This window comes from Suncus etruscus, chromosome 6 (genome assembly GCF_024139225.1).
Source record: "Suncus etruscus isolate mSunEtr1 chromosome 6, mSunEtr1.pri.cur, whole genome shotgun sequence".
NCBI classification, from domain to species: domain Eukaryota; kingdom Metazoa; phylum Chordata; class Mammalia; order Eulipotyphla; family Soricidae; genus Suncus; species Suncus etruscus.
The window spans coordinates 110,058,315-110,084,606 of record NC_064853.1 but is presented as its reverse complement, the minus strand read 5'-3'; the positions used below and the strand labels follow the sequence as shown (position 1 = coordinate 110,084,606).

At 33.9% G+C, this 26,292-nt stretch overlaps 1 protein-coding gene across 1 annotated transcript; it reads left to right on the top strand.

Moving 5' to 3' along the window:
* LOC126012158 (interleukin-1 receptor accessory protein-like) lies at positions 1-25,717 on the top strand. The gene is made up of 7 exons (XM_049775987.1): positions 1-98; positions 2,626-2,697; positions 4,438-4,564; positions 6,783-6,931; positions 20,334-20,483; positions 21,822-21,965; positions 25,125-25,717. Exons 1-7 carry the CDS (start codon positions 11-13, stop codon positions 25,490-25,492), a joined length of 1,098 nt encoding a protein of 365 aa, XP_049631944.1. The 5' UTR covers positions 1-10; the 3' UTR covers positions 25,493-25,717.
* The last annotated feature ends 575 nt before the right edge of the window (positions 25,718-26,292 follow it).

The window sequence follows — 26,292 nt, the reverse complement described above, 5'->3', positions numbered from 1 at the left end:
TTTTCAAACAATGGAGCTTACACATGTGGTTCATAACATATTCAGAAAAATGGGCGTATTTTCCATCTCACCAGAAACTCTGACTGTAAAGGTGGTAGGTAAAGAATGAAGCTATCGGATAATCACACATGTGAAATGAAATCGTTCTTGCTTCAATTCCAATATTTTCAAACAACTGTGTCAATTGATCAAAAGTAGTATGTGATACATATTCTTTTTATTTTATAACCTCTCAAGTTTTCATTGGTTTCCTTATACTAGAATAGTATAAGTTTGGTCTAATGAATGAATGAATATGTGAATGAATGAGGTAAAGACACTTAGTGAGCAGAAGTAGGTAGGAAGATCCATGTTTAAGTGATACCATTGATACCACTGCAAGTTATTAACAGCATGAATCTGATCAAGTCTCAGGCTTCTGCTTGTACTAAGATGATATTACCCAAGATAGTTGAAGGTATAAATGATACACATAATATGCTGATGAGGTTCCAGGCAAATAATATAGATTCGATGCATAGTAGCTTATATTTTGTCAAACATAAGTTTTTTTACTAAGCAAACTGTCCTCTTGTGCCTTTCTAAGAATATGCAACAGGGGGCTAGAGAAATAGTACAGTAGATAGGATACTTGCTTTGCATGAGCTGACCTGAGTTTGACATATGGTTTCCGAGTTGCCAGTTAATAATTTCTGAGTGCGTAGGAGTAAGCCACTGAGCACTTCTAAGGTATTATCTAAAATGAAAATAAAAAAAGCAGTAACAAAAATAAAAGCCCTACTACCCTAGGAACAAAATGCATATTCCAGAAATACTGGATTGATCTTGTAATTCATTTGCTAAGAGATATTGTTATCCATGTTTCAAGTTTTCCTTTTTTCTGAGAGCAAAGGATGAGAAAGGCAGAAATTGGAAAAGATAACATTTCAAGAAAGTCAATAGAGTCCTGTCAAAACTAAAAATGAAGGGAAACAGTAGAAGGTCGAAGAGTCCTAAAACATCTATAACTATCTACCACAATATAGTGTTCTTGAGCAGTAGCATATCAGGGCTGAAGTAAAAACATATGGTCCCATGAGCCTCACCAAGAGTGATTCCTGAGTACAGGGCCCGGGAGTAAGCTTGAGTGTCACTATGTTTGTACCACTCCTCCCCCTCTGAAGAAATAATTTTTAAAAAATAACAGTATATTAAAGTAATATTTTGTCCAAACTTATCACTTAATAGATAAAAACTTTAAGGCACCGTGATCAAAAGAAATCTTAGAGATACTCCATATGTAGTGAAATAAACAATTGTAGTCCCAAGGTTCTAGCTAGTTGCTTGAGATATATGTTTACACTAAATCTGTCTGTCATTAGATGTAATGTAATCTAAGAAAAGATAGCTTTGATCTAGTGGTCGATACAAATAAGTTTGTAAAGAACAGTTTAACTCATTCATCGAATATAAATCCATTTGAGATCACTTCTCTTTCTGTTTACTTCCAGAATAATCCAGAGTTTGTGATTAATTCAGAAATAAACTAAGACCAAATTTAGAAATTAGCATAAATGGATTTTTAAGTCATGTTTTATACACATATTGACAAGTTTTTTTGTTGTTATTTTGAGGCCACATCTTGGCCAGCGCTCAGAGGTTTACTCCTTGCTCTGTGCTTAGAAATCGCTCCTTGAGAGGCTCTAGGGACCAAAAGGAATGCTGGGAGATTGAACCCGAGTCCGATCCTGGGCGTTTGTGTTGCAAGGGAAAAGTCCCCTACTGTTGTGCTATCACTCTGCCCATGACAAGTTTTTTTTTTTAGAAGTAAACACACATATTTTTGAAAAATTGAAATCAGACTGCTTGCTTATCCTGATTTTATGAAAAGTGGATTAGCCCACTCTCAGACATTCCTAGTTTATTTTTTAAAGCTATGACTTGAATGCTTGTTATATATCAACAATGAATATTTTATAATGCATTTGTTAATTTGGTACTTATAATGAATCCATGAGGTAGTTTAATTATCATTTTAAAGTTTGGGATGATTTTCTTTCCAAAGACTTACTAAAAACAGACCATGTGATTAGTTTCTGATTCAGTCAAGATTGAACCTTGATCATTAGGTGGCTGAAGACCATACATTTAACTACTAAACTCTATGGTCCTTTAGGGACATTATTTTATTATAGGGATACAGACTACCATATAAAAAGCAATTACTACTAATGAACATTTTACTGATCTGTCAGTCTGACATTGTTGGTCTACAATTGTCATTTTAGGTTTTCTTATTCATTATTTAATGTTTAGGTAGTAAACACATAGGCATTTCGAATAGATATATAGTAACAATTAGTTAATCTTGAAAGAAATTAATTTTTAGGTTCTAGGTGAAGTCTACCCAAGTAATTTTTTGGAAAGGAAATACTTGGTTAAACATTCACTGGAGAATGCTAATTTATATTACAAATTTGAAATAATTGTAATTGTGCATATATTGAACTATAGGTCCCTTCGATAATTGGTGAACGATAACAGAAAGTAGGGCAAGGCTTTACAGATCATGTTTTTAAGGTGCTTTTTGTAAAATAAAGACAAAATAACTCAACATGATTTACCATGTCTTTTTCTTTCTCACAGGTTCTCCAACAAGGGCATTGCCCCCTCAATTCCGGTCACCTAATGATCATGTGATCTATGAAATAGAGCCTGGTAATTACTACTATGCTTCTGAATTTCAGTTTGGTTCTCTTAATTACAATAAGTAAAGTGTCATTGAACATAATAATAGAGGACAATGGAAAGCATGAGTTGAAACAAATGGATTGAATCTGCAGTGTCTGAAACTAAGGCAGCTATAGGAATGCGCAAAATTGTTCTTTCATCTCAAGAGCTGCTCAGGCATCATCTTTCTCTGGGAGTTGTTCTTCTCTATGACCATTAGTGGATTACTTCTCTAGTCAACTCTTTTTATTCAAATTTGACTTGTGTGAGACTTTCATTTTTCAAGGCTAGTTCATTTTAGTCTCTGCTTCACTAGAAACCGGCAGTGAGAACTCTCTAATTAAAACTGTATTGGGAGGTCAGTGTATGTCAAACCCTTGTCTGCCCCTTAAAAACTGGATGTAAAAGTGAAATATAATATCTTTGAGCTCCCTTTCATCAGCAAATTGTGATATATAAAAACTTCTACAAAAACATTTTATTTTTAAAATATTAAACAAAGCAAGTATTATATTTAAATATTTAGTGCAATGAATTATAGGTTTATCAGTGAATGTAGTCCTAAGGTAATGATATTGATGATGATGATGATGATGATGAGATGATAGGGACAGCAAAGACCAATTTTGCCTCGGTTCTACTTTGATATCCCTCTCAGGAGAATATCATGGAATTCTCTTTGGACAAATTCTTTTTAAAGTTATTGAATGCTTCCTCAGGGCATGAAAATGGCCTATCCTGCCATTTTCTGCTTCTTCCTAGGTCAAGGCACAAAGACTCAGTCATTATAATCTGTGATAGAAATAACAAAAGAGAAGATTAGAATGTGGAGATTTAGTGCTAAAAGAAATAATACTACAGGGGCCAGAGAGATAGCATGGAGGTAGGGAATTTGCCTTGCATCCAGAAGGACAGTGGTTTGAATCCCAGCATCCCATATGGTCCCCCTGAGCCTGCCAGGAGCAATTTTTGAGCATAGAGCCAGGAGTAACCCCTGAGCGCCGCTGCATGTGACCCCAAAACCAAAGAAAACTGCAGACTTATTATTTTGAAGAAACATTGTCATTTTAGGTTGTGCCATAGATAAAATTATAACTAAGGCTCTTAAATCAATTATATTCAGATACTATTTTTGCTTATTTTATAAAAAGTGCATGACCTATTTTTTCTTTTGTATTGGAATGACCTAACTATAAGTGCTCTGCCAACAAGTGAACCAATACATAATGAATTGCAGTCATCTTAAAAATAGTCGATTATGGGGCCAGACTGATAGCACAGTGGTTAATGCTTTTGCCTTGAGCTAGGCCAACCAGGATTCAATTTCTGGCATCTCATATGGTCCCTGGAGCAATACCAGAGTAATTTCTGAATGCAGAGCCAAAATAATTCCTGAGCACTATTGGGTGTGGGCCAACACAGAAAAGAAAAGAAATAAAATGGGAAATAAGGAAGGAAGGAAGGAAGGAAGGAAGGAAGGAAGGAAGGAAGGAAGGAAGGAAGGAAGGAAGGAAGGAAGGAAGGGAGGGAGGGAGGGAGGGAGGGAGGGAGGGAGGGAGGGAGGGAGGGAGGGAGGGAGAGAGGGAAGGAGGGAAGAAAGATCAAATATAGGGTTTAAGTATAAGTAATTATTGTTTGAATTTTTAAGTCTCAGTGAAGAATCAATATTATTCTATGAAGATTACAAACTAACGGTTTAAGTTGTTTTATTTTGCTGTTTGCTTTTAGGAGAAGAGTTACTCATTCCATGTATTGTCTTTTTTACTTTCCTGAATAATTCTCGCAATGAGGTTTGGTGGACCATTGATGGAAAAAAGCCAGAGGACACCTCTTTTGACGTAATTGCTAATGAAAGGTAAAGCTGACACCGTTTCAGGAGTAAATACCCATTGTATGAACATTTTGCCCCCCCACAAAATTTTCAGTCTTTAGTGTTCATCCAAGAATCACTTTTAATAAAATACCCAGAATTTAATGAGTTTATTTTGAGACTGGAAATCTACTTCAGAGACTGCCCATAGAGCACATCATAATGTTTTTTCTAAGCCCAGTAAGATTTATATACTGATACACTTAGAAGTATTTCCTGTAGACAAGTAGATGGGTTGATTATCCTATGTGAAAAACAAGTCACTATGAGAGGTTGTCACAATAGTGTATGTCAATGAGGCATTATTATTTTTCTCAAGTCTGAATCTGGACTTCTGATAAGGATAGTTCTTTCCTGTTTTACAGTGAGCTTGTGGTTCTTAGCTTACCCTCTTCCTGAATTCATGCAAGATATAAGCAACATTTAAAATAACATTATTTAAATATTTTCTAAATATAATCATGCTTTTAAGTTTTAATTTTAAAGTGTCTGGGATATAACAGTAGAGTTAAATGCAATAATTTAGTTAGATGGTATAATACATAACCTACTTATAACTTACAGTGATATATTGAAATAGTAAGCTGAATATTCTTATTCCGAAACAAGCATAATAAACATTGAAATGGAATATATCAGCAAGGTAACTATAGGTTTTCTAAATGCAAATGTTCTCTGTTAAAGGAAGCAGACCACCATAAAAGAACAGTTGATTTTCTGCAATAATTAATTTAAAAAGAATAGCAAACCATGACTTGACAAAATAGCCCAAGATCGTAAGCATGAAAACAATGTGAAAATGCTTTAAGATATCTAAATTTCTGGTATTCCAAAGATACATTTTTGTAGTAGTAATCTCAGATGATGCAGATTACAAAACATTAAATCTTCTTCAAGTACATGGTCTCTAACTAGAAAAATGTGATGAGTAACCAGTGATACAGATGGAATTTTAGTATTTTATGATAATGTAGTGACTGGTGTTTATTGGATGAGAAGAATAAAATTAGAGATTTTAGTTATTTTAGAAGATTAGAAAATGCTCTAATTGAAATGGTACTTATGTGATGCTATTAAGGATTTGTAAAATAAGCAAATAATATTCCGTAGAAGAATACTATGTGGAGAGGCTTACTGGTTAGAGAGCCAGAGGATATTAATAGGTAAGTATAGAAATATCTGAAATTGGAGTAGTTTCTGCAGAAAGCTTTGATGCATGATATAGCTGGAGGCATGGGGTCAATTTATTGATAATTTCACGAATTTTGAACATTGTGCTTCCTAACCTCTAAGAATAATGGATTTATAATAATGCAAGGCATATTATTCTTCCTTGCTGTTATTGAAATACATGCTCATTGTTCATAGTTGAGTAGTGCCAAATAAGTATAAGCTAAATTTTTCACAGCTGTTCATGAATTCTTATGACTTTGAGAGAGGTTCATCAGCATTAAAGAAGGTTTGTTTGATTTCTCTTTTGTACCCCCCCCAATAAGAGCTTCAAGAACTTGATTTTAGATCCAAAGACCTTAATTTCTTTCTTTCTCTTGTTGGGATTGAGATATATTTATTGAGATATATATATTGTTATTGTTTGCATGTTAGGAGTTTTTTCTTCTTTTTCTATGTTTGCCCTGTATTAAGAATTAATTAAGTATTGTGCATGTCTGAAGTGCATTCACTATTACAGTGGGATAATATTTATTATTTATCAAGTTGTTACCCAAAATCTGATTAAATCTTCAGAATTCTTGTTTGAAGTCAAAACAATAATTTATGATACAGGCAATTCTTTTTTTTAAAAGAAGCAAACTAATACATCAGAATATTATGCACTGTTCCCCAAATGAGTAGCTAATCAATGACAAAACACAGATCAAGACCCAAATATACTTGATATCAGAAATTTTTTTCCCATGCACACCAGCATCCTGGCTCAGAAGGAGGTAATCTGACAGACATGATCTATAAAGTAGTATTGTAATTTGACTTGGCCATGAGAGTTGTTTGTCCTAGAGACTATAACAGATAATATTTGAATTTAGAAACTATTCGTTTTAATTGATTAACAAGCAGCAGAGTATATCACTCCAATCTGCCCTCTCCCACAGCTTTAGCAATTGTTTTTTTTTTCCTATTTCAATCAGAGTACGCTATCTTTGAAGTTCACTATTGCTTTGTTTTATTTTTGCCTTATTTATAGTGTGAGTATTAATCAAATAGAAGAGGAAACTAGAACTCAGATTTTAATCATCAAGAAAGTTACTACTGAGGATCTCAAGCGCAACTATGTTTGTCACGCTAGAAATTCCAAAGGGGAGGCTGAAAAAACAGCCACGGTGAAACTTAAAGGTAATGAATGTATTCATCAGGCAAATCTGTGAATTCCAAATACATTATGGTGAACAAGGGAAAATGGGAACTTTATCAGAAGAACTCAAGAACAAGCAGAATGCTAAACAAGTATTCACATCTCAGTATTAAATGAAAAATTTGGACCAAAATTTTCAACTATTGAAAAATACTCAAGATATTGTTTCATATAATTTTAGCAATTTAGTATCCAAATATAGCTTAAAGCTGCATCCAATTGTAGTGATGAGACATGGAATCCTGTATAGTCATACAAATAAAAAAAGTATTCAAAGCACCAAAGATATAATAAAACTGCTATAGTAATGTATTGTTGCTTAGTTGTAAAGATTCTCTAATAAATCATTAAAGGCAACATTTGAGTCATAAAAATATTACTACATATGAGTTACTGCTTTTGGAATTTTTCCTAAACACAAATAACTTTAACAGAATGAGAACTGTGTACCCTTTGATATTCTTTTTGTTTTGTTTTTTCGGTTTTTTTGTTGTTGTTTATTTTAGGCCACACCCTTTGGTGCTCAGAGGTTGCTCCTGGCTAAAGCTAAGAAATTGCCCCTGGCTTAGGGGGACCATATGGGACACAAGGGGATCGAACCTCGGTCGTGATCTTTCCTTGGCTAGCGCTTGCAAGGCAGACACCTTACCTCTAGCGCCACCTCGCTGGCCCCACACATTGATATTCTTAGAAGCACTATCAATAATAATGAAGCACTATAAATAGCAACTGTGTATTTTATGTTTGTGATTAAGAAACAGTCTCAAAAAATAAAATTTCAAATTAAATATAAGTGCTACATATCAATAATTAGAAAATTTTATAATAAATTTATGCCAAACTTGTAAAATTAAAAATTCTATGTTGACATCACTATATATTCTATAATAAAAATACAAAGCTTTACTGTTTGAGCAATTGAAACACTGTGCCTTAAAATTTGAGGGCTGGAGGGTCTCTAATGTAACATTGAATGTCAGACAATTAATCTCCTGTGGGATGCTTTTAAATGATCTGGAGAAAGATAATGATGATTTATCACAGACACACTCAGCCATTTAGAATCATCCTGAATTCCATGGTCAGATACAGCCATAATTTTAAATCAATCGCTAAAAAATTAAATGTTGATCTATGACTATTTTATTTTATAACAGTATCAAAAATTTAAGCTGATAGAAATGCAGACATTTTATCATTTTTTTCAACTATATTGAAATAAACCTTAAAATTTAAATTCAATTTAGAGAGTAAAAGCAAAGGCCTGGTATTTGCATGTTAGTTCAATATAATTTCAGAAGTCATTCTGATTTAAGAAGATTAAAAATCTTGTTATAAAGTAGTGTTCCCATTACTAGTTCTTAATAATACTACAAAAATTCTTTAGGGTGTTAAAGTTCATTTTTATACATTAGACTCACATAGTCTAAGTTGGAAAACTGATTTCTATAATCTTGGAAAAGACACAAATTTATTGAGCTTTTGTTACTTTATATTTAATACAACAAAAGAATATTGCTACCTCATAAATATTTTAGTTATCTTTCAGTTACTGGAATATATATTTATTAAATCCTGAATAATATTAGCTTTATTTATTATGTTCGCAAGCTATCCATAGTTATTTGAAAAAAGTCAAGGATTAGGATAGAATAGACAAGATTTGGTCAAGACTATTTACCATAGAGTTTCATCTTCTAAGGTATATGCCAAGAATAATTCCTGACCTGAGAGTCAATGGGCGATAGAGAGAGAGAGAGAGAGAGAGAGAGAGAGAGAGAGAGAGAGAGAGAGAGAGAGAGAAAAGAGTGTTTGCCTTGCATGTGATTCCACCTAGCATTTGATATAGTCTTCCAAGCACCAGGATTATTCCCAATTATTCCAAATTATCAGGGGTAATTTCTAAATGCAAAGTTAGGAGTGACTTTTGAGCATATTCTGATATAATTCCCAAAACAAAAATAAATAAATAAAATATTTGACAGTATCACTGTAAGTTTACGTCAGTAGTTCTCTTCACAGAGAGCCCTGTTTGAATAATTTAATGCAAATGCCTATGATGTTAAGGAACAAGAGCATCTACCAAACCAGCTAACTGAGTGGAAAGGCAACATAATGCAGTGCAATTTGTGTCCATGCAATGGTTCCAGAAGATTTAGAGTTTATTTACTTGTCTATTGTTTTGTTTATTTATTATTATATTGAAAATAAGAGGCAAGCTCTCAGATCAGCTTTATTTATTATATATGTAGCTTTTTCTTCATTGACAAAGCATTTGTGCACTACATTGAGAAAATTATATAATGGAATTATTACCTAGAATGAAGAAAATTCATTGAGATAAATTTGTTGACAGTACAATTTCATGCTATTTCTTGATCAGGTCTATTGCTAAACTGGAGATGGGACTGTTCGTATTTGAGAAAGATGAGCTAAAAAAGTGATATCACAACCTCATATTTCAGGCAATGACTTTTCGTTTTCATGGGTTTATATAATCACTGTAAATTTTAATTATGAATGCATTGAAGCAGTATTATGATATTATGAATTGTGAATAGCACTATTGTTAAGAGGGCCTAGACACTGACCCAAGTTTCATAGATACTGATTCCTAGTAGCAGTTGTGATGTTGAAGTTGAGTGGCAGACCATGGCAGCATCTGGGACCTCATGGTTCTGAATGCCCTTAGAGCATGAGCTGCCTATGTAGCTACAAAGGAATTTACATTTGCCAGTGTCAGGCAACCACTGTAGTTCCAAGGTCAAGACAACCTGAATACATCCTGTGGAGTGATATTGGAAATCTGTGGCAACTCATTGTAGCAGGTCTAGACTGTAACCAAATATTGAAAATTAAATATGACTACAAGACATCCATGCAACAAATTTGAGTATACCTGGACAAAGAGTTTGAACTCACATATATCTGAAGGCCCCTCTGTATATAATATGAAAAAGAATGAAGACAGGTTTGTGTTCAAGGTTGCTAATGCCTATTTCACTTATACAAGAACTTTGAGCAGGACTGGATGAAAAACTCAGGTTATCTATGGCTATCCTCTGTCAAATTGATCACAATTCTTGGGGCAACCTAGTCATTAAGTTTCAGAGGGTCTAAAAACAGGATACAGAGTTTGAGTTCATGAGCTCTTGGTATAATCTGCATATTGAGTTTGCATATACCTTAAGGACAACCAAGTGTTCAAGATTCAAGGGTTGATAAATACTTACCTATCTTAGTACCAAGGATTCAAGGTAGCCAGTGTCAGGCTTGGTTATAATTGGGCAACTTGTATAAGGTGGGCTTACGTAGATACTGGGAGTGCAGTTACATAATATGCCAACTATATCTGAACAGGAATGCATTACTATAGAGGCCCCTTAGCTAAAGGAGTATAATTTAAAATGTCTGCAAAGTATTGATGGTAAGTGTGCTGCCTTTTTGCTAGCTGTCAAATATGGGATTCAGGGGAATGAGTCTTCTTTTTTTATTTCATTTGATAGGGTTTCATAAATAAAGCATTACAACCCCACATCCTCCTCTGGAGCAGTATTCCCTGCATTGGCTAAGCTCACTTTTGTTAGGCTAATTTTAATGATCTGTTGTCTTAGGCCATTTGCTTTTACCATGATATATTTCTTTGTATACCAGATATGAGAGACATCATGCTTTATTTTTATCCAACTTCACTCAACTTTCTAAATTCAATCTCACAGTAAAAAATTGCATGATTTTCTCTTATAGTCAAATAATATTCCACCATGTATATATGTATTATAGTTTCTTTATCTAGCCATTTGTTTTTAGACACTTGGATTGTTTCCAGACTGGCCATTGTGAACAGTGCTATTATGAATATAAGAGTGCAAATTCCTTTTCTGAATATTTTTTGCACTGTTGGGTTAGATGCCAAGAAGAATTGCTTGAGAATATAGAAATGCAATTCAGAATTTTTTGAATATTGTGTCCATATTGTTTATTTCGCAATTACACACATTTTGTTCTTCTAGTATAAATTTATGTAATTTATCCTTCAAAGAGGTTATTTTTTTTTACCAATTTTAGTATGTTTTAACATTGTTATGCATTTTTAAACAATGTTTCCTTATTAATATAGTGTATTTTTGCCATAAAATCTAAGCATTACCATGTTTACTAACATCTTTTTTTTTTTTTTTTTTTTTTTTTTGTTTGTTTTTGGGCCACACCCGGTGACGCTCAGGGGTTACTCCTGGCAATGCGCTCAGAAATTGCTCCTGGCTTGGGGGACCATATGGGACACCGGGGGATCGAACCACGGTCCATCCTAGGCTAGCGCAGGCAAGGCAGGCACCTTACCTCTAGCGCCACCGCCCGGCCCCTACTAACATCTTTTCATTAGCTTTTTGGAATTTAAATCTATTTTATATTTTACTCATCAAACTTGCAGCAGGGTGGGTTGGTTGGAAATTGACCCCAGGGCCATTATACATTTCAGTACAAGTGAAAATTTCATTCTATTACTGACAAATCCCAGCCATTATTTAGTTTTATTTATTCTCTTTCTCCCCTTTGATTCTTTCCATTTATTATTATTTTATTATTATATCATCCTAGCATAAAAGCTGCATTATCAACTTTATAAATTATTTTCCTATTAGTTAAAATTTCACTCATAAAAATGCTTTTCTCTTCTTTAAAACCATGGTTATAAAGTTGTTTATGATTGAGTTTCAGTCTTCCAATATACACCACTCACCCATGAACATTTCCCACCACCACTGTTCCAAAAATTAATTATTGCCTAAATATTTAATATATGTAATCAAAATTTTTTTATTTCTTTGTTTTTGGGCCACACCCATTGACAATCAGGATTTACTCTCGGCTATGCACTGAGAAATCGCTCCTGGATTGGGGGGACCATGTGGGACGCTGGGGGATTGAACTGTGGTTTGTCCTAGGCTAGCACTTGTAAGGCAGACACCTTACCTCTAGCACCACCGTTCCAGCCCCCAAATTTTATTATTTTTATTTTTTTGTTTTTATTTTCAACCACAATCGATAATGCTCAGGGGTTCCTTCTGGCTATGCGCTCAGAAATGTCTCCTGGCTTGAGGGACCATATGGGATGCTGTGGGATAGAACCATGGTTCAACCTAGGCTAGCTCACGCAAGGCAGGCAGACGCTTTATCACCTGCGCCACTGCTCCAGCCAGATGAGATCAGAATATTGACAATAAATTTTTTCTCCTCATAAAATATACTTAGTGATAAGTTTCTTAACTCAAATATAAAATTTGATTATTTTGAAAAATGAATAAATATAAAAATTGAAATATAATAGCCTATAAGGAGATATAGAATATCATTATCACCATAAAACATCTCTTTATTTGATTAATTTTTTACTATGATTTTTATACTCTCACTTTTGTCAGTTCATGCTATTTTAACTTCATTTCCTCAAAAACTGGTAAAGTAGCTGAATTTTTTGTCAGATATTTTTCCATATTCAAATTATATGCATATATTAACATTTAATGAACATTATAAGGATTTCTATTGTTTAATACATATACACATCTATTCTAGTCATGCTGGTGAAAGCATGTTATCTCATTGGGTTTAACTTGTCATTTTCCTGATGTAAAAAATGTTCTAAGTTATTTAATGAACTTATTTTATATTTACTTTTGTGATAAGTGCTTTAAATATTTTTCATTTATTAATAGGTTCCTTATGTATTAATTTTGACTCTTTATATTTGAAACATAGACAAAATATTTAAAGAACCATGAATAACCAAAAAATAACCAGTTATTCTTAATTGTGTTTTAGGCATATGCTGTTCCACTACCATTGTGCACTTCCCTCCACCAGTGTTCCAAAGTTCCTTCTTAAACTTACCCCTCCCAGTCTTCCATCTTGACAGGAAATTTTTTTTAAATTGGTGGTTAAAGTTTGTGTCTCTTGAGTTCAATGTTATTGACTCCATAGTTTGAAGATATAGCTCTCTGTCCTTCCTTGAAATTATCAATCTATGTGAATCCTTTGACTCCTGCCCTATTAATTCACATCTGTCTTTTATCCTCTCCACCCTATTTCTTTATTTCTCCTCAACCATACTTTGGGGATAAAAGTGTTCTAGTCAACCCTCTTTTAAACATTGCATTCCATTGTGCAATTGTTCTAAATATCACTTGTAAGTGATTTCATCCTGTAATTTATCCTTTTCAGGCTTCATTCGTTTAACATACCTTCCAATTCCATTCATCTTGTAGTGAATTGTATGAGTTCTTTGATTTTGAAATTTTTTGATTTTGAAGTTTTTTCAATGTCTGAAATGTCAGATCTTTAGTAGCATATTTTAATTAACAGAATTTTCATTATTGTGCTGTGCTATTTTTTAAACTTCTAATGGTTATTGAGTTTTGTGTTCTAAGAAAATTTTTTATGTCTCCAAAATATGCCTATTTACCTTTAGGCTTTAATTAATTGTCTAAAGTCAATTAAATTTATACCTAAAATCCTTGTCCAGCAGGTATCAATCACAGATAATAGATAATCAATATGGAGATAAACAAACACAGAAGGAGACAAACAAACATAGAGAGACAGTCCAAGTCATATGTCCCTTGGACAGCCATCAGTTGGCTCATAGATCAGTTAGTTACTTGATACAATATTGTTTTCTCCCTACTCCCCAATTACTAAGAGAGACATTAAGGAACATTAAGGAATATGTTAACATTCAGTAGGTACATGAAGAGAAGTTAAGGTATTTTACATAGCTATTAGAAGGCATCCTTAAAATATAGAGTAAGCTGGAGGAGAAAGGAGTACTGATTGGAAGTACCTACTACAGAGGCAGGCTGGGGAAGCTGATGGTAAATGAGGGCACTGGAGAAGGAAACTGGACACTGGTGAAGGGACAAATATTTGTTCATGTTATCATTTTATTTCAGAATTTCAGGTAAATTTAGGAGAAAATATTAATATAGAGTCAGTGAAAGTCTTTATATTTTAAACATTTTCTTTGTTTTAATTTGGAAAACACTAACCATTTCTATTCTGTTGTGTAAACTGCAGCATATTTAATTTCAAAATCACATTTTTCAGTTTTGATTTCCACTTCTCTATGAAACTGTCATTAAGTTTTCCTTTGTGCCCTCCATAATATTAATATTCTCTTTTAATTTTATGAGCATAATTATAATGCCCACCTTAATTTATACACTTATTTTATCAATTTTATTTTTAAATAATTTTATATACTTATTTATTGGATTTTTGGAAGCAACACCTGGAAGTGCTTAAGATTTACATCTGGCTCTGCTGCAGGGGTCATTCCTGGTGGATTTCTCTCTAATGATGACTTCTTTTTTTTCTTCATTTTTTTTGGTCTAGTTTTATTTTTAATTATATTCTGAACATTATGTATGTTACAATATAGAGTACATAAATTTTGTGAGTGCTATTTTTTTCTAACATTTAAAGTAACTACAGAACTGCTTTCTTTAAAAAAAATATGTCACTATCATATCACACCAATGAGAATGGCATATATCAAATTGACAACTAGTGTTTTGGAGGGTGTGGTTGGAAAATAATCTTTCCACTGTTGGTGGAGATTTTGCTGGTTCAGCCTTTATAAAATAAGTTTGGAGATTAAAAAAAAAACTAAGACTAAATTAGGTTACAGCAATAGTATAGAGAATAAGGTACCTGCCTTACTCTTGGCTAACCTGGGTTGGATTTTATACACTACATATGAACCCCTGAGCCCTCCGCAAGGTATCTCTGAGCACAGGGCCAGGAATAAGTCCTGTGCACTAATTGGTGTGGTAAAAACAAACAAAAAAAAACAAACAGAAACTTACTCCTTAAGAATACAACTTCCATATGACCCTGTGGTCCTATCTCTTCTCATCTATCTCAAAAATACAAAATCTTTAATTAGAATAGATATATGCACACTTACACTCATGGGATAATTTAATACAACAGCAAGGATGTCAAAACAGCCCAAATGTTTAACAAAAGATGAGTATATAAAGAAGTCGTAATTGAAATATACTATGTAGCTATATGAGAAGATGAAATCTTGCAATTTTCTGCAACTTAGAACTGGAGAGAGTTAAATATTAAATGTTAAGTGATAAAATCAAAATTTAAGGAAAAGTGCTGGATGATGTCACTTACATGTGGTATATTTAGAAACAAAGAAATAGAAAATATTGAATGTGGACAAACTCTTAACCTCTCCAAGATAAGGTAGAAGCTGTGTGTGAAGAGAATATGGGAGTGACAAACTAAAGGCGATAAAAGCTCCATGTGGTTTGTCAGGGCACTTTGGCAATAAAGATGCAGTGATTTTCATCTAGCCATAAACAGTTCAGACTATCAAGATTTTTTATTAAAATTACCATTTAATAAAGTGTATTTTTATTGAGGCCAGTGAGATATTACAGCAGATAGGGTGCTTTCCTTGTACATGGTTGACCCACTTCTATCCCCCAACACCCTATTTGTTTCCAGGAGAACCACCACAAATGACATCTGAAAATAAGGCTGAGAGTGTGAGCATCAATGCCCCCCCAATACACTAAGAAGTATATTTTGCATAAATAAATTTAGTATAAAATTTGTAATTTTTTTGTTTGTTTTTTGTTTTGGGGTCACACCCAGCAGCGCTCAAGGGTTACTCCTGGCTCCACGTTCAGAAATCGCTCCTGACAGGCAGGCTCCAGGGACCATATGGGATGCCGGGATTAGAACCACCGTCCTTCTGCATGAAAGGCAAAGGCCTTACCTCCATGCTATCTCTCCGGCCCCCAAAATTTGTAATTATTTAAGGCTAGATAAACTATTTCTAAGGCATAACCTATTTGGGATTTCCACTTAAATTGTGAAGTTAATTATTTTTCATCTAAACAGTCTTTTTTGGGGGGTGAATAGTGGGCACACTTGGCCCTGTTGGTGCTTTCTCTTAGCTCTGTGCTGAGGGATCATTTCTGGCAGTGCTCAAGGGATCACATATGCTGAGGTCTTTTGCTTGCAAGGCAAGCATCTTACCTGCTGTACTGTTTTTTGTTGTTTTGTTTTGTTTTTTTGGACATACCCGGTGACACTCAGGGGTTACTCCTGGCCCTGCGGTCAGAAAGCGCTCCTGGCTCGGGGTACCATGTTGGACACCTCAGTGCGCACAAGCCAGATGTCTTATAGCTTGTGCTACCGCTCCAGCCCCTGCTGTGCTTTTTCACCTTCCACCTGAGTGATCTTACCTCTTGTCTCTCAGCATAGAATTTTATCCTTTATTTTACTTGAACTGTCTGATCATTTTTAATTAATTTTATGGGTGGAATCATTTGTGAATTGTAAATATATAATATTTGCATTATTATATAATTATTATCCCTAAATATATACAAGGTTTATAGTTTCTCTACATTTGTGAAACCCATTGCAAATTTCCAAGTTACTTTTCTTATGCTCTTTTTTTTTTTTATTAATGAAACCTCTAGATTTAATCCAGCTTAATAGTGCTGAGCTCTGCTTTTCTCTCTTCAAGCTCAATATAACTACTGTACTTTGATTTTCTCCTCTCTATACTGCAAACCTAAAATACCTCAGGAAAAAAACAAAGTGATCAAGAGACTTACCTTGATTGAATAATTTCTTGTAAATCATATTTCAGTTCTATCTGTTGTCTAAATTTAAAAAAACTCTATTTCAGATATCAGAGAGGTTCGGTCCAGTATCAATTGCCCCTCTAAGGCCTAAAGCTGAAGTAAAAAATGCTTACATTTTAAAATGTCATGATAGCCACATAAACCAATTTCACTGTTAATTTACTCATATGTCTCTGGGGTACTATTACTTAAAGTATTCTCTGTTTGCTATTCAGGAAATTGGTCATTACCACAGACACAAGATCCCATTACAATAAAGAAAATAAAAAGAATGACTTAGGTTTTCACAGAGAACTTAGACTGCAGAACAAGAACTTAAATTGAGTTAAAGGGCAGAGATGCATTGCCCTCTTTTAACTATGTGTGGTTACCTGAAAATTTGACTTTTATAGTCAGTAATTACTATATAAACACAAAATGACTGGAGTATAACTACCCTTGGGTTTAATCCTGGTGTCCTCTAGCCTGCTAGGTCCATAAAGCACTGGAATGCTGGCCTCAGCTTTGAAAATCTGGTCCAACTAAATATTGCAGTGAGTGGCCCCCAAGACTTCTGAGAACTTCCTGGAATTTGCTTCCTGCAAAAGAATTACAATGTGTGGAAGAAATTCTAATTATTCTGATTCAAGGAACAATAATATAATTTAAGACTATATACATTCTCAATAACATTACCAAAGTAAAATTAAAGATAAGATTAGTTTAGAATTCCAATTTGGTCAAATTTCATCACCTCTTTTTGATTAGGAATCTTTGGAATGAGTTGCATTAGGGTTCAAGTAAAAACTTTAGAGGATGAACATACAGATGAGGCAGATGGAAAATGAGTTTAATCTAAATTATTTTTTATTTACAAGCCAGTTAAGCTTTATATAAAATTAGACTACTTGCATAGGAATCAAACCATTTTGTTCAGCTTTTGTTGTTAAAACAAAATTAAAAATGGGCTTATAATGCTGCCAGGGAGATGGTGCCATGACATGCTGGGAATATTGGTGACAAAGGTTGACACTGGTAGTGATGAGATTGGTCCTGAAACCTAACTATAATGAATTTCATAAAAAACAATGGTTCCAATAAATATAATCAGTTGTTAAGTGTCATTAGGTATGTTATGATATGATCAACAAAACTCCATGAAATACATTTTTAAATATGGTCATGCAATTATGTTATTTACAATTTGCAATTATTTACAAAACGTAAAAGCTCATTCAAGTAGGAAGCAATCCAATGAATGTATTGGATATAAGTTTTGAATCTTTTAGTTATTTAAAAATTTATTTATTGTAATTTTAATAAATCTATTGGTATTTTACAAAGTTCTGCATTTAATATTTTAAGAATTCCAGCCACCCAATATCCCTCACTCCCAAGTCCCTTCTTGCTTACTTAGAGTATCAAAAAAAAACCAAAAAACTGGTAAAATAACAACACCAACAACAACAAAAGAACTTGGCCGGAACAGTGATGCATCAGTAGGGCGTTTGCATTGTGGGCAGCTGACCTAGGATAGACCACGGTTTGATCCCCTGGAGTCCCATATGATCCCCCGAGCCTGCTAGGAGAGTAAGCCCTGTGCGTCACCGGATATGGTGCAAAAAACAAACCAACAAAACAAAAACTAACGGATAAAATACCAAGAATATTGATGAGAATTCTCTGTGCATTGATAACATGTACACAGAAATAACAAGGACTCAGTAAAATTTTTTGTTGTTTTTGCATTGTGACTCACACTCTGAAGTGCTCAGGTTTTTACTACCTCTGCACTGAGGGATCACTTCTGGTGGTGCTCAGGAGATAATAATTAAGACAAGTGCCCAGCTCTCTATCCTGTCTCTCTGCCATAGATATAGCAAATTTTGTGTCAGCTGCCTCAACTGATCTTATTAAAAATGTTTAATAAAATCTTTTTTAAGCAACATGATTGTTGTTTTTATAAACAGAACACCCCCTACACTGGTGCAACATTTCCACCACCAATGTCCTCCTTTCCTTCTCCCTCACCCCTGCCTATATTTGAGACAGGCATTCTACTTCTCTCACTCATTAACATTGTCATCTCTCTAACTACACTCACAAATTTCAGCAAATACAATGACATATCTTTTGACATGGTATGATTGAGTTTTTCCTACTTTAAAATGTCATTTAAATAGAAATTTACCTGGTAATAATTTTGTAATGTTGAATCCCTGACTCTGTTTCTGCTATCTCAAATTATTATCTTAAATTTAGGACAAAAACAAGACTCTACAATTTTTACTTTAGAGAATGTCATGCACAGATTCAAGCTGCTTACTGTTTCCCATAGAATAAATAATCTAGATAAGTGAGAGAAGTAGAATACCTGTCTTGAATACAGGCAGGGGTTGGGAAGTGGGGGGCATTGATGGTGGGAATGTTGCACTGGTGAAGGGGGGTGTTCTGTTTATGACTGAAACCCAACTATAATCATAATTGTAATGTGGTGCTCAAATAAAGATTTTATTAAAAAGAATAGATAATTATGAGTCTCTTACTTTATGATCAATAATTAAGTCCTCATGATAGCATTGTGGAAAGATATGTGGAATTTGAAGACCGAGAACCTCAAATCATAATCTTCTATCTATATATTATCTTAGCAAACTACTTAGCACACACAGTTAAATGTTCAAATAAATATTTTCTCTCCACTTCCCACAATACACTTTGCCTTGTCATTACCATCTTAGTTCTCTAGTTTATATTCATAATGAAACTGTCAGTGTCGAAAATTAATTTACTTTTATTTATTTACTTATATTAGAACACTGCACTAAATGGAGAGAAACCGCTTCTCTTATTCAGTACTGAGCCCCAATTTTTTGACAAATAATAGAAAATTAAAAATCAACAAGTAATTTGAAAATCAATAAGAAATAGGAAAATAAAGGAATATATAATTTCATATTATATTTTAGACTTAGAAATCCTTTATCCTGTCTTTGAACATTTAATTCTCTATAATACAGGGTAGAGTCCTAGCATATAAAATAAAACTATAGTGTAATGTTATGTTTCTTTTTGGATATAGCAATTCTGTCTTTCTAGTGTGTTCCATACTTTGAGCCTAGAAGATACTTTCAGAACTTAACCTTATTTAATATTTGATAGCTACTATCTATAAAAAATGTTTTTCCCCAACTAAATTTAAATGTTTGAATACAGTTTCTAAGTATAAAGAAAAAGGAATTAAATTTTTCCAAGTGTCACTAAATGAGAGGGTAAAATTAGGACTACGAGAAACACATAGAGTTTTTGTCCAATTTAATTTCTCCCATTATTACATTTTAATTTAGGAGTCAAGAAGTATTTCATTACAAGAGGTGACAGAGAACATATTTACACTTTTGAAAGTATTTTTTTGACAAGTCAGGAGTCAGACTGAATAAAACTGAGTGGCCATATTCTTCAAACTAAAACTCAATATTATTTTATTTTAAAAAATATCCAAATAATCAAAAAGCTAAAATTTTATTATCAGTAATCAAAAGATCAAGATACATGTGACAATTAGTATTAAGAATATAGTACTAATACCTTGCCATGTTTTCTCTTCTTGGTCGTATGTATGTCTGGTGCATGACTCAGCTATTTGACTTTTCCAGCTACATTTAAGTTAATGGTTCACTATGATCTTCATGTACAAATCAATTTGTTTCTTTGTTATTTATTCCAGTAACAGGACCAAGATACACGGTGGAATTGGCATGTGGTTTTGGGGCTACAGTCTTGCTGGTAGTGATTCTTATTGTTATTTACCATGTTTATTGGCTGGAGATGGTCCTATTTTATCGGGCTCACTTTGGAACAGATGAAACTATTTTAGGTGAGTATTGAAAAGATGATATAATACTCTTTTCTAAGCTTTAGCAAACTCTTATTTGATAAAACGTAAATTAATTAGAATATGCAATTAAACTAACTTTATTTCATTCTTTAGAAAATCTTTTTAGACACCAGAGAGTTAGTATAGCATGCCTTGCATATGCCTTACGCCTTGTGCATACCCAGGTTGATAGAATGAAAAAGACAAACATCTCATTCAATAGGTTTGTGAAATAAACACAAAATCTGCATTTATAATAAGAGGTTATTAATATAATTCAGCAACCTTGGAAAAGACTGGTTTATTTGACTCTAAATATATTTTAATTATAGTTTTTCAGATATAAATAAGTTAAACAACCCTGAAGTTTTGCTCAATTTATAATTCATCTATCAGTGAATGATCCACTGAGCTAGAACTAAGATTTTTCTATATATAATTTTCTTTGTGGTATACACCACACAGTACTCAGGAGTAACATCTGTTACTAAGTGAGCACTGTCACTCCTGGTGGCATTCAGGGAACCACACAGCGACAGGGATCTAACGTGAATCATTCACATGCAAAATGTGCACTTGGCCTATTGTGATCTCTCTCTCTGGTCCTATGCTTTCTATTAATTGTAAGCTGCCATGACTTAACTTTTGTGTTTAGAATAGTTAATTAATAGTTGTATGGACTAGAGCTCATTCATATCATTATAACAGTTAGATACAAGAAATAAGTGGAATTACCACAAATATCAATGAGTGTAGTAGAGTAGAGAAGATTTTACCATGACAACGATAGTTTGAAACATCACTCAGGACAATAATCCGATGCTAAAAGGGGAGAAAGTGTCATGCAATGCACCCCTCCATTAACAATAATGCAAACTATAATGTGAAAAATGAAAGAAAGCAAAAGAGATAGAGATAGAGATAAAGGAGAGAGAGAAGCAAATTGCCGGCCTAGCGACAGGCAGGAGTGGGGGTGGAGGTGGGAAGGAAATGGGAAAGATTAGTGGTGAGAATGGTGCACTGGAGAAAGGAGATGTACATTCTATGACTGTAATCCACAATTAACAATTTTTTATTTGCAATGCTTAAATAAAACAATTTAATGTGTGGAAAACACTACATGAAATTTGTAATTACGTTTTAATTACATCAAAACAGATATTTTGCCTTAGCATAGACAAGTGACAAATGAAATTAAAACCTATCATAAAGTATATACGTATAAAAATGAAACTAATATGCAAATTTTAGATGAAAAACCTTGCCTTAAATTGATTTAAGGATAAATGCTTTTTAGAAACTTTCCTAATTCATACTGAATCTATATTTTTTGGCTAGATGGAAAGGAATATGATATTTATGTGTCCTATGCAAGGAATGCAGAAGAAGAAGAATTCGTATTACTGACACTCCGTGGAGTTTTGGAGAATGAATTTGGGTACAAGTTGTGTATCTTCGACCGAGACAGTCTTCCTGGGGGAAGTAGGTATTTCAACTGAATATCAATAATGTCATCCTGAACACAAGATGATCTTTAGCTTTGCATCACATATGAGAGTTATGACATTCCTCTCCGGTGATGTCTTTGGATACTGATTTTACAAAGTGTAATATGATAGAGTAGACATACACTTCTCTAGGAATAAAAAACTTTTAAGAAATCTTCTATCCTACTGAAGTAAATAAGAATAGAATACTTTTCATTTTAATCTTTAAGAACCTGATGTCAGAAAAGCTTAAATTCATAGTGGATTATGCTGTATTAAATGTTAATTCACAATGGATTATTCTGTATCAAATGCTAAGTTTGAAATATCTTATTGACTTTCTATTTTTACAAAGACCAAATTTTAAAAATGTTTTATAAAAGTTAAAGCTCACTCAATTTTACTGCATCTTATTTAGAGATCCATAGAGAGGGTCTTTATTTTTATGAGCTACCTATACTAAATTATATTTCCCCAGACTGAAGGGAGTACAGCTAGAGCACTTGCATTGCATACAACCAAGCAGAATTCAAGGCCCATAACTTCATATGGTCTAAAGAGAAGTGATTTTTGAGTGCAGAGCCAGTAGTAGGCCTTGAACACCACTAGCTGTGGCCCCAAATTGGAAAAAGTAAAGAAGAATATATTCTTTATCATTGCTGATTTTCTTTGCTTTGATTTTGTTTTTAAGCAAACTAATGGTCCTCGAACTATACATTTCTATGGTTCTATTTGCTTCTAACAGGTAATAGATATGATTTTTTTTATTTTATAGAGGGTATAATGTCAGAGAGTATTTCAAAAACATAAATTTCTCAATACATTAAAATAAAAATGCAGCTCTAATTTTTATACCTATACAATAAAATACAAAGCAATATGCCATTTGAATTTGTTTTACTTAACACTTGATGACTTTCCTAAACCTACCACTAAACTTTGAGTGATTAAATTGCATGCATGTCTCTAATCTTGAACATAACAAATTAACCCTAATACTAAAATCCTATGTTCATATTTTTAAATGTTAAATGTGCAGTTTAAATATAAATCAGACTTAAAATTTCATTCTCATTTTTAAATAGAATAAAATTCTTATTCCATCTTTATAAGCATCACTCAAAAGTTATTGTGCTTGTTTTCTATGATCATGGCTCCTACAGTATAATTTTTTTAGAAAAATATGACTTAATTATACCATGGAAAAGGTAAAGGTTACTCTTTATCTATTTATCTACCTACCTACCTACCTACCTACCTACCTACCTACCTACCTACCTACCTATCTATCATCTATATATTTATCTATCATCTATTATCTACCTATGGTTTGGGGCCACACCTAGTGGTGCTCAGAGATTACTCTTGGTTCTGTACATAGAAGTCACTCCTGGCAGGCTCAGGGGACCATATAGGATGCTGGTGAACCATCCTGGGTCAGTCTAAAGTGGCTGTGTGCAAGGCAAATACCCTACCCACTGTGCTATTACTTGAGCCACAAGGTTACTCTTTAAAGCTGAAATCCTGAATCATTCATTCATTCATTAATATATTCATTTACTTAATAAATATTTTCTTCCCTGTGAAAATTATATCTACATATTGCCTAACAACAATATAAAACCCTCAAATAACAAGTGTTACCTATTACTCTTGCATCATAATTTTGAACTTTGATCCTTGGATCTTTTGTGTTCTCCTTGAAGTACCTCCTGCTGCTCTTTGACTCTGGGTCATTTTTTATACTTAAGCAGGGTCAGCTTCCAAATACATTTCTGCATAGTCTAAGTTACTTCCCAACTGCTTTATCACAGGATTTTACATGTGACTTTAATTCCAAGTCTCCACCACTGGCTCTGTACCTGCAACTCCTGCCCTCCCTCAAAAAAAAAAAAAAAAAAAAAAAAAAGAAACCTTTGCTCATTTTTCTAGACTGCTTATGGAACTAGAGAAAGTTATGGAAATAGTTGTTCACATCGTCAGTCTGTTTCTAGCACTGACTTTTTCCTGAAGCTCAGGTAAAGTCTTGTATAATCCTCAGTAAGTAAGCTGGTAGAGATGGATTGATCCCAAGAATTTAGTGACAGAAACTAATCAGAACAATTGACAAAAGAATAAAATTACACTGCATTACCATTTTCATTGCTTTTTCTTCCAGACCTGAAAAAAAGTCTTTGCTTTTTAGTGAAGGCAAACATATCAACCAGTAGCTGCCAAAACACATGACTTCATAGTGATGACAAGAGTGTTAAGAAGAGATAGCCAGGGAGTAATTTATGCTCCAGAGCAGAAAGCAGGATAGGAGCTAAGTGGAGAAAGTGATGCCAGCTAAAACTCTAATCAGCTGGCGAAAGTTTTTTGTGTTCTTATTCCAAGAATGTGTGATAATTGTTTGAATTTGGGATTTGTCTGGCATCAAAACAGGACTCAGAAAAAAAATGTTTCTGTATTCTAAAACACAGGCATCTTTTAAAAAAACACTGGCATTTGAGTTGAAACATAGATCTAATTGCTAAGAAGTAACTCTGTGGCCAAAGAGATAGCACAGCAGTAGGGCATTTTCCTTGAAAGCAGCCAACCCAGGACCTATATTGGTTCAAATCCCAGCATCCAATATGGTCTCCGGTGCCTGCCAGGAGAGATTTCTGAGCACAGAGCCAGGAGTAACTCCTGAGTGCCACCGAATGGAACCCAAAAACCAAACACCAAAAAATAAAATAAAATAAAGAAGTAACTTTGGCAATGATATAGTTGAAATACACATCACAACACGATTGAAAAAAAATTCTAACACAACTTCTCATGCTTGTAATAATACTTTTGAAGAGCAATATTTTAACAAGTACATTTTGACATTTTGGCTTCTTGTTTTTCTGGACTTACCTCAGTGGCTGACAATAAATCCACGCCCTCTTTTGGTAGCTATTTTCAGGCCAAAATAGTTACAGGTTGCCTTTTTTTTTTCCAAGATGAAAAGCACTTTAGTTATCAAAGTGATTTCATTTAAGGATTAAACTGTAGAGTGTTCTTTGTAAAGAGTCATCTCGATTTTCAGGCTGTAACCCTAAATTCTCTACACTTGTTCCTTCCTTAAGCCTCATGCTTTGGGGGAAGTCTTAGCCAACACTAATCCCCGTGGTGTTTTCTTTCCCAGTTGTCACAGATGAGACCTTGAGCTTCATTCAGAAAAGCAGACGCCTCCTGGTTGTCCTAAGCCCCAACTACGTGCTCCAGGGAACCCAAGCTCTCCTGGAGCTCAAGGCTGGCCTAGAAAACATGGCCTCTCGGGGTACCATCAACGTCATTTTAGTACAGTACAAAGCTGTGAAGGAAATGAAGGTGAAAGAGCTGAAGAGGGCTAAGACGGTGCTCACGGTCATTAAGTGGAAAGGGGAGAAATCCAAGTACCCACAGGGCAGGTTTTGGAAGCAGCTACAGGTGGCCATGCCAGTGAAGAAAAGTTCCAGGTGGTCTAGAGGTGGTGAGCAGGGCCTCTCCTATTCATCCTTGAAAAATGTATGAAAGGGACCATTGAAGGAGTAAAACAACTAAGGATACTTCTGGAAGGAAGTGTCTCCCTCTGTTAGTTGGGGACTAATGGCTTCACAGGGAAAAAAATCCAGTGAATTCTCTTCATAGGGATCAATTCAGGGTGATGACATCACCAGTTATTCTGCTTCCTAGGGCAATACTAAATGGTTTAGAAGGATAGTTCCGCAATTGCCAATAGTTTCTTAAATCACTCTCTTCTTTTCAGGCAAAGTCTTGGTTGATGTGATTTTTTTTTTCTTTAAACATTATATACCTTTGTCCCAGTGTTTTTTCATCTTATTCCTTTCTTGGGAGATTCGAACGGGTATCGAACAGCAATGGAGTTTACTGTGAATTTAAAAGCCCTAGTGCACTAATGGGGTTAATAGACCTTTTCAAGTATGGGTTTATTTTTATTTTCTTGTATCTATACTTATCCATTAAGAACATACCTAGTGTCGAAATTTCTTTTAGCTGAAGATTAAAGAAATCTTTTGCTCACTACTGTGTAATACCCCTTCACAAAAAAATAGACATCTCCTTAGAATTTCCACTAGCCAATAATATACCTGATTTTTTTTCATTTTAAGATATTTTAAAGGGATTGCTTGCAGTTCTACTGTACCCTATGCCCTTTATCTCAGGTAATTGATGTCATATTTGTCAACTTGAAGAAATAGATCACAATTTGTATCACAGTAAACTCCTGAGTATTGATTCATATTTATTATATTTTCTTATATACTGCGCTTTTTATAGTCAATAAGATTTTGTAAGTGGCTCCACACTTG

Bases quoted from the DNA above. Each gene is read 5' to 3' on its own strand.
- LOC126012158 (XM_049775987.1), top strand. From the start codon at position 11: ATGGAGCTTACACATGTGGTTCATAACATATTCAGAAAAATGGGCGTA. The intron at 99-2,625 runs GTAAAGAATGAA...TCTTTCTCACAG, and splicing joins TCTGACTGTAAAGGTGGTAG to GTTCTCCAACAAGGGCATTG. The intron at 20,484-21,821 runs GTGAGTATTGAA...TTTTTTGGCTAG, and splicing joins AACAGATGAAACTATTTTAG to ATGGAAAGGAATATGATATT.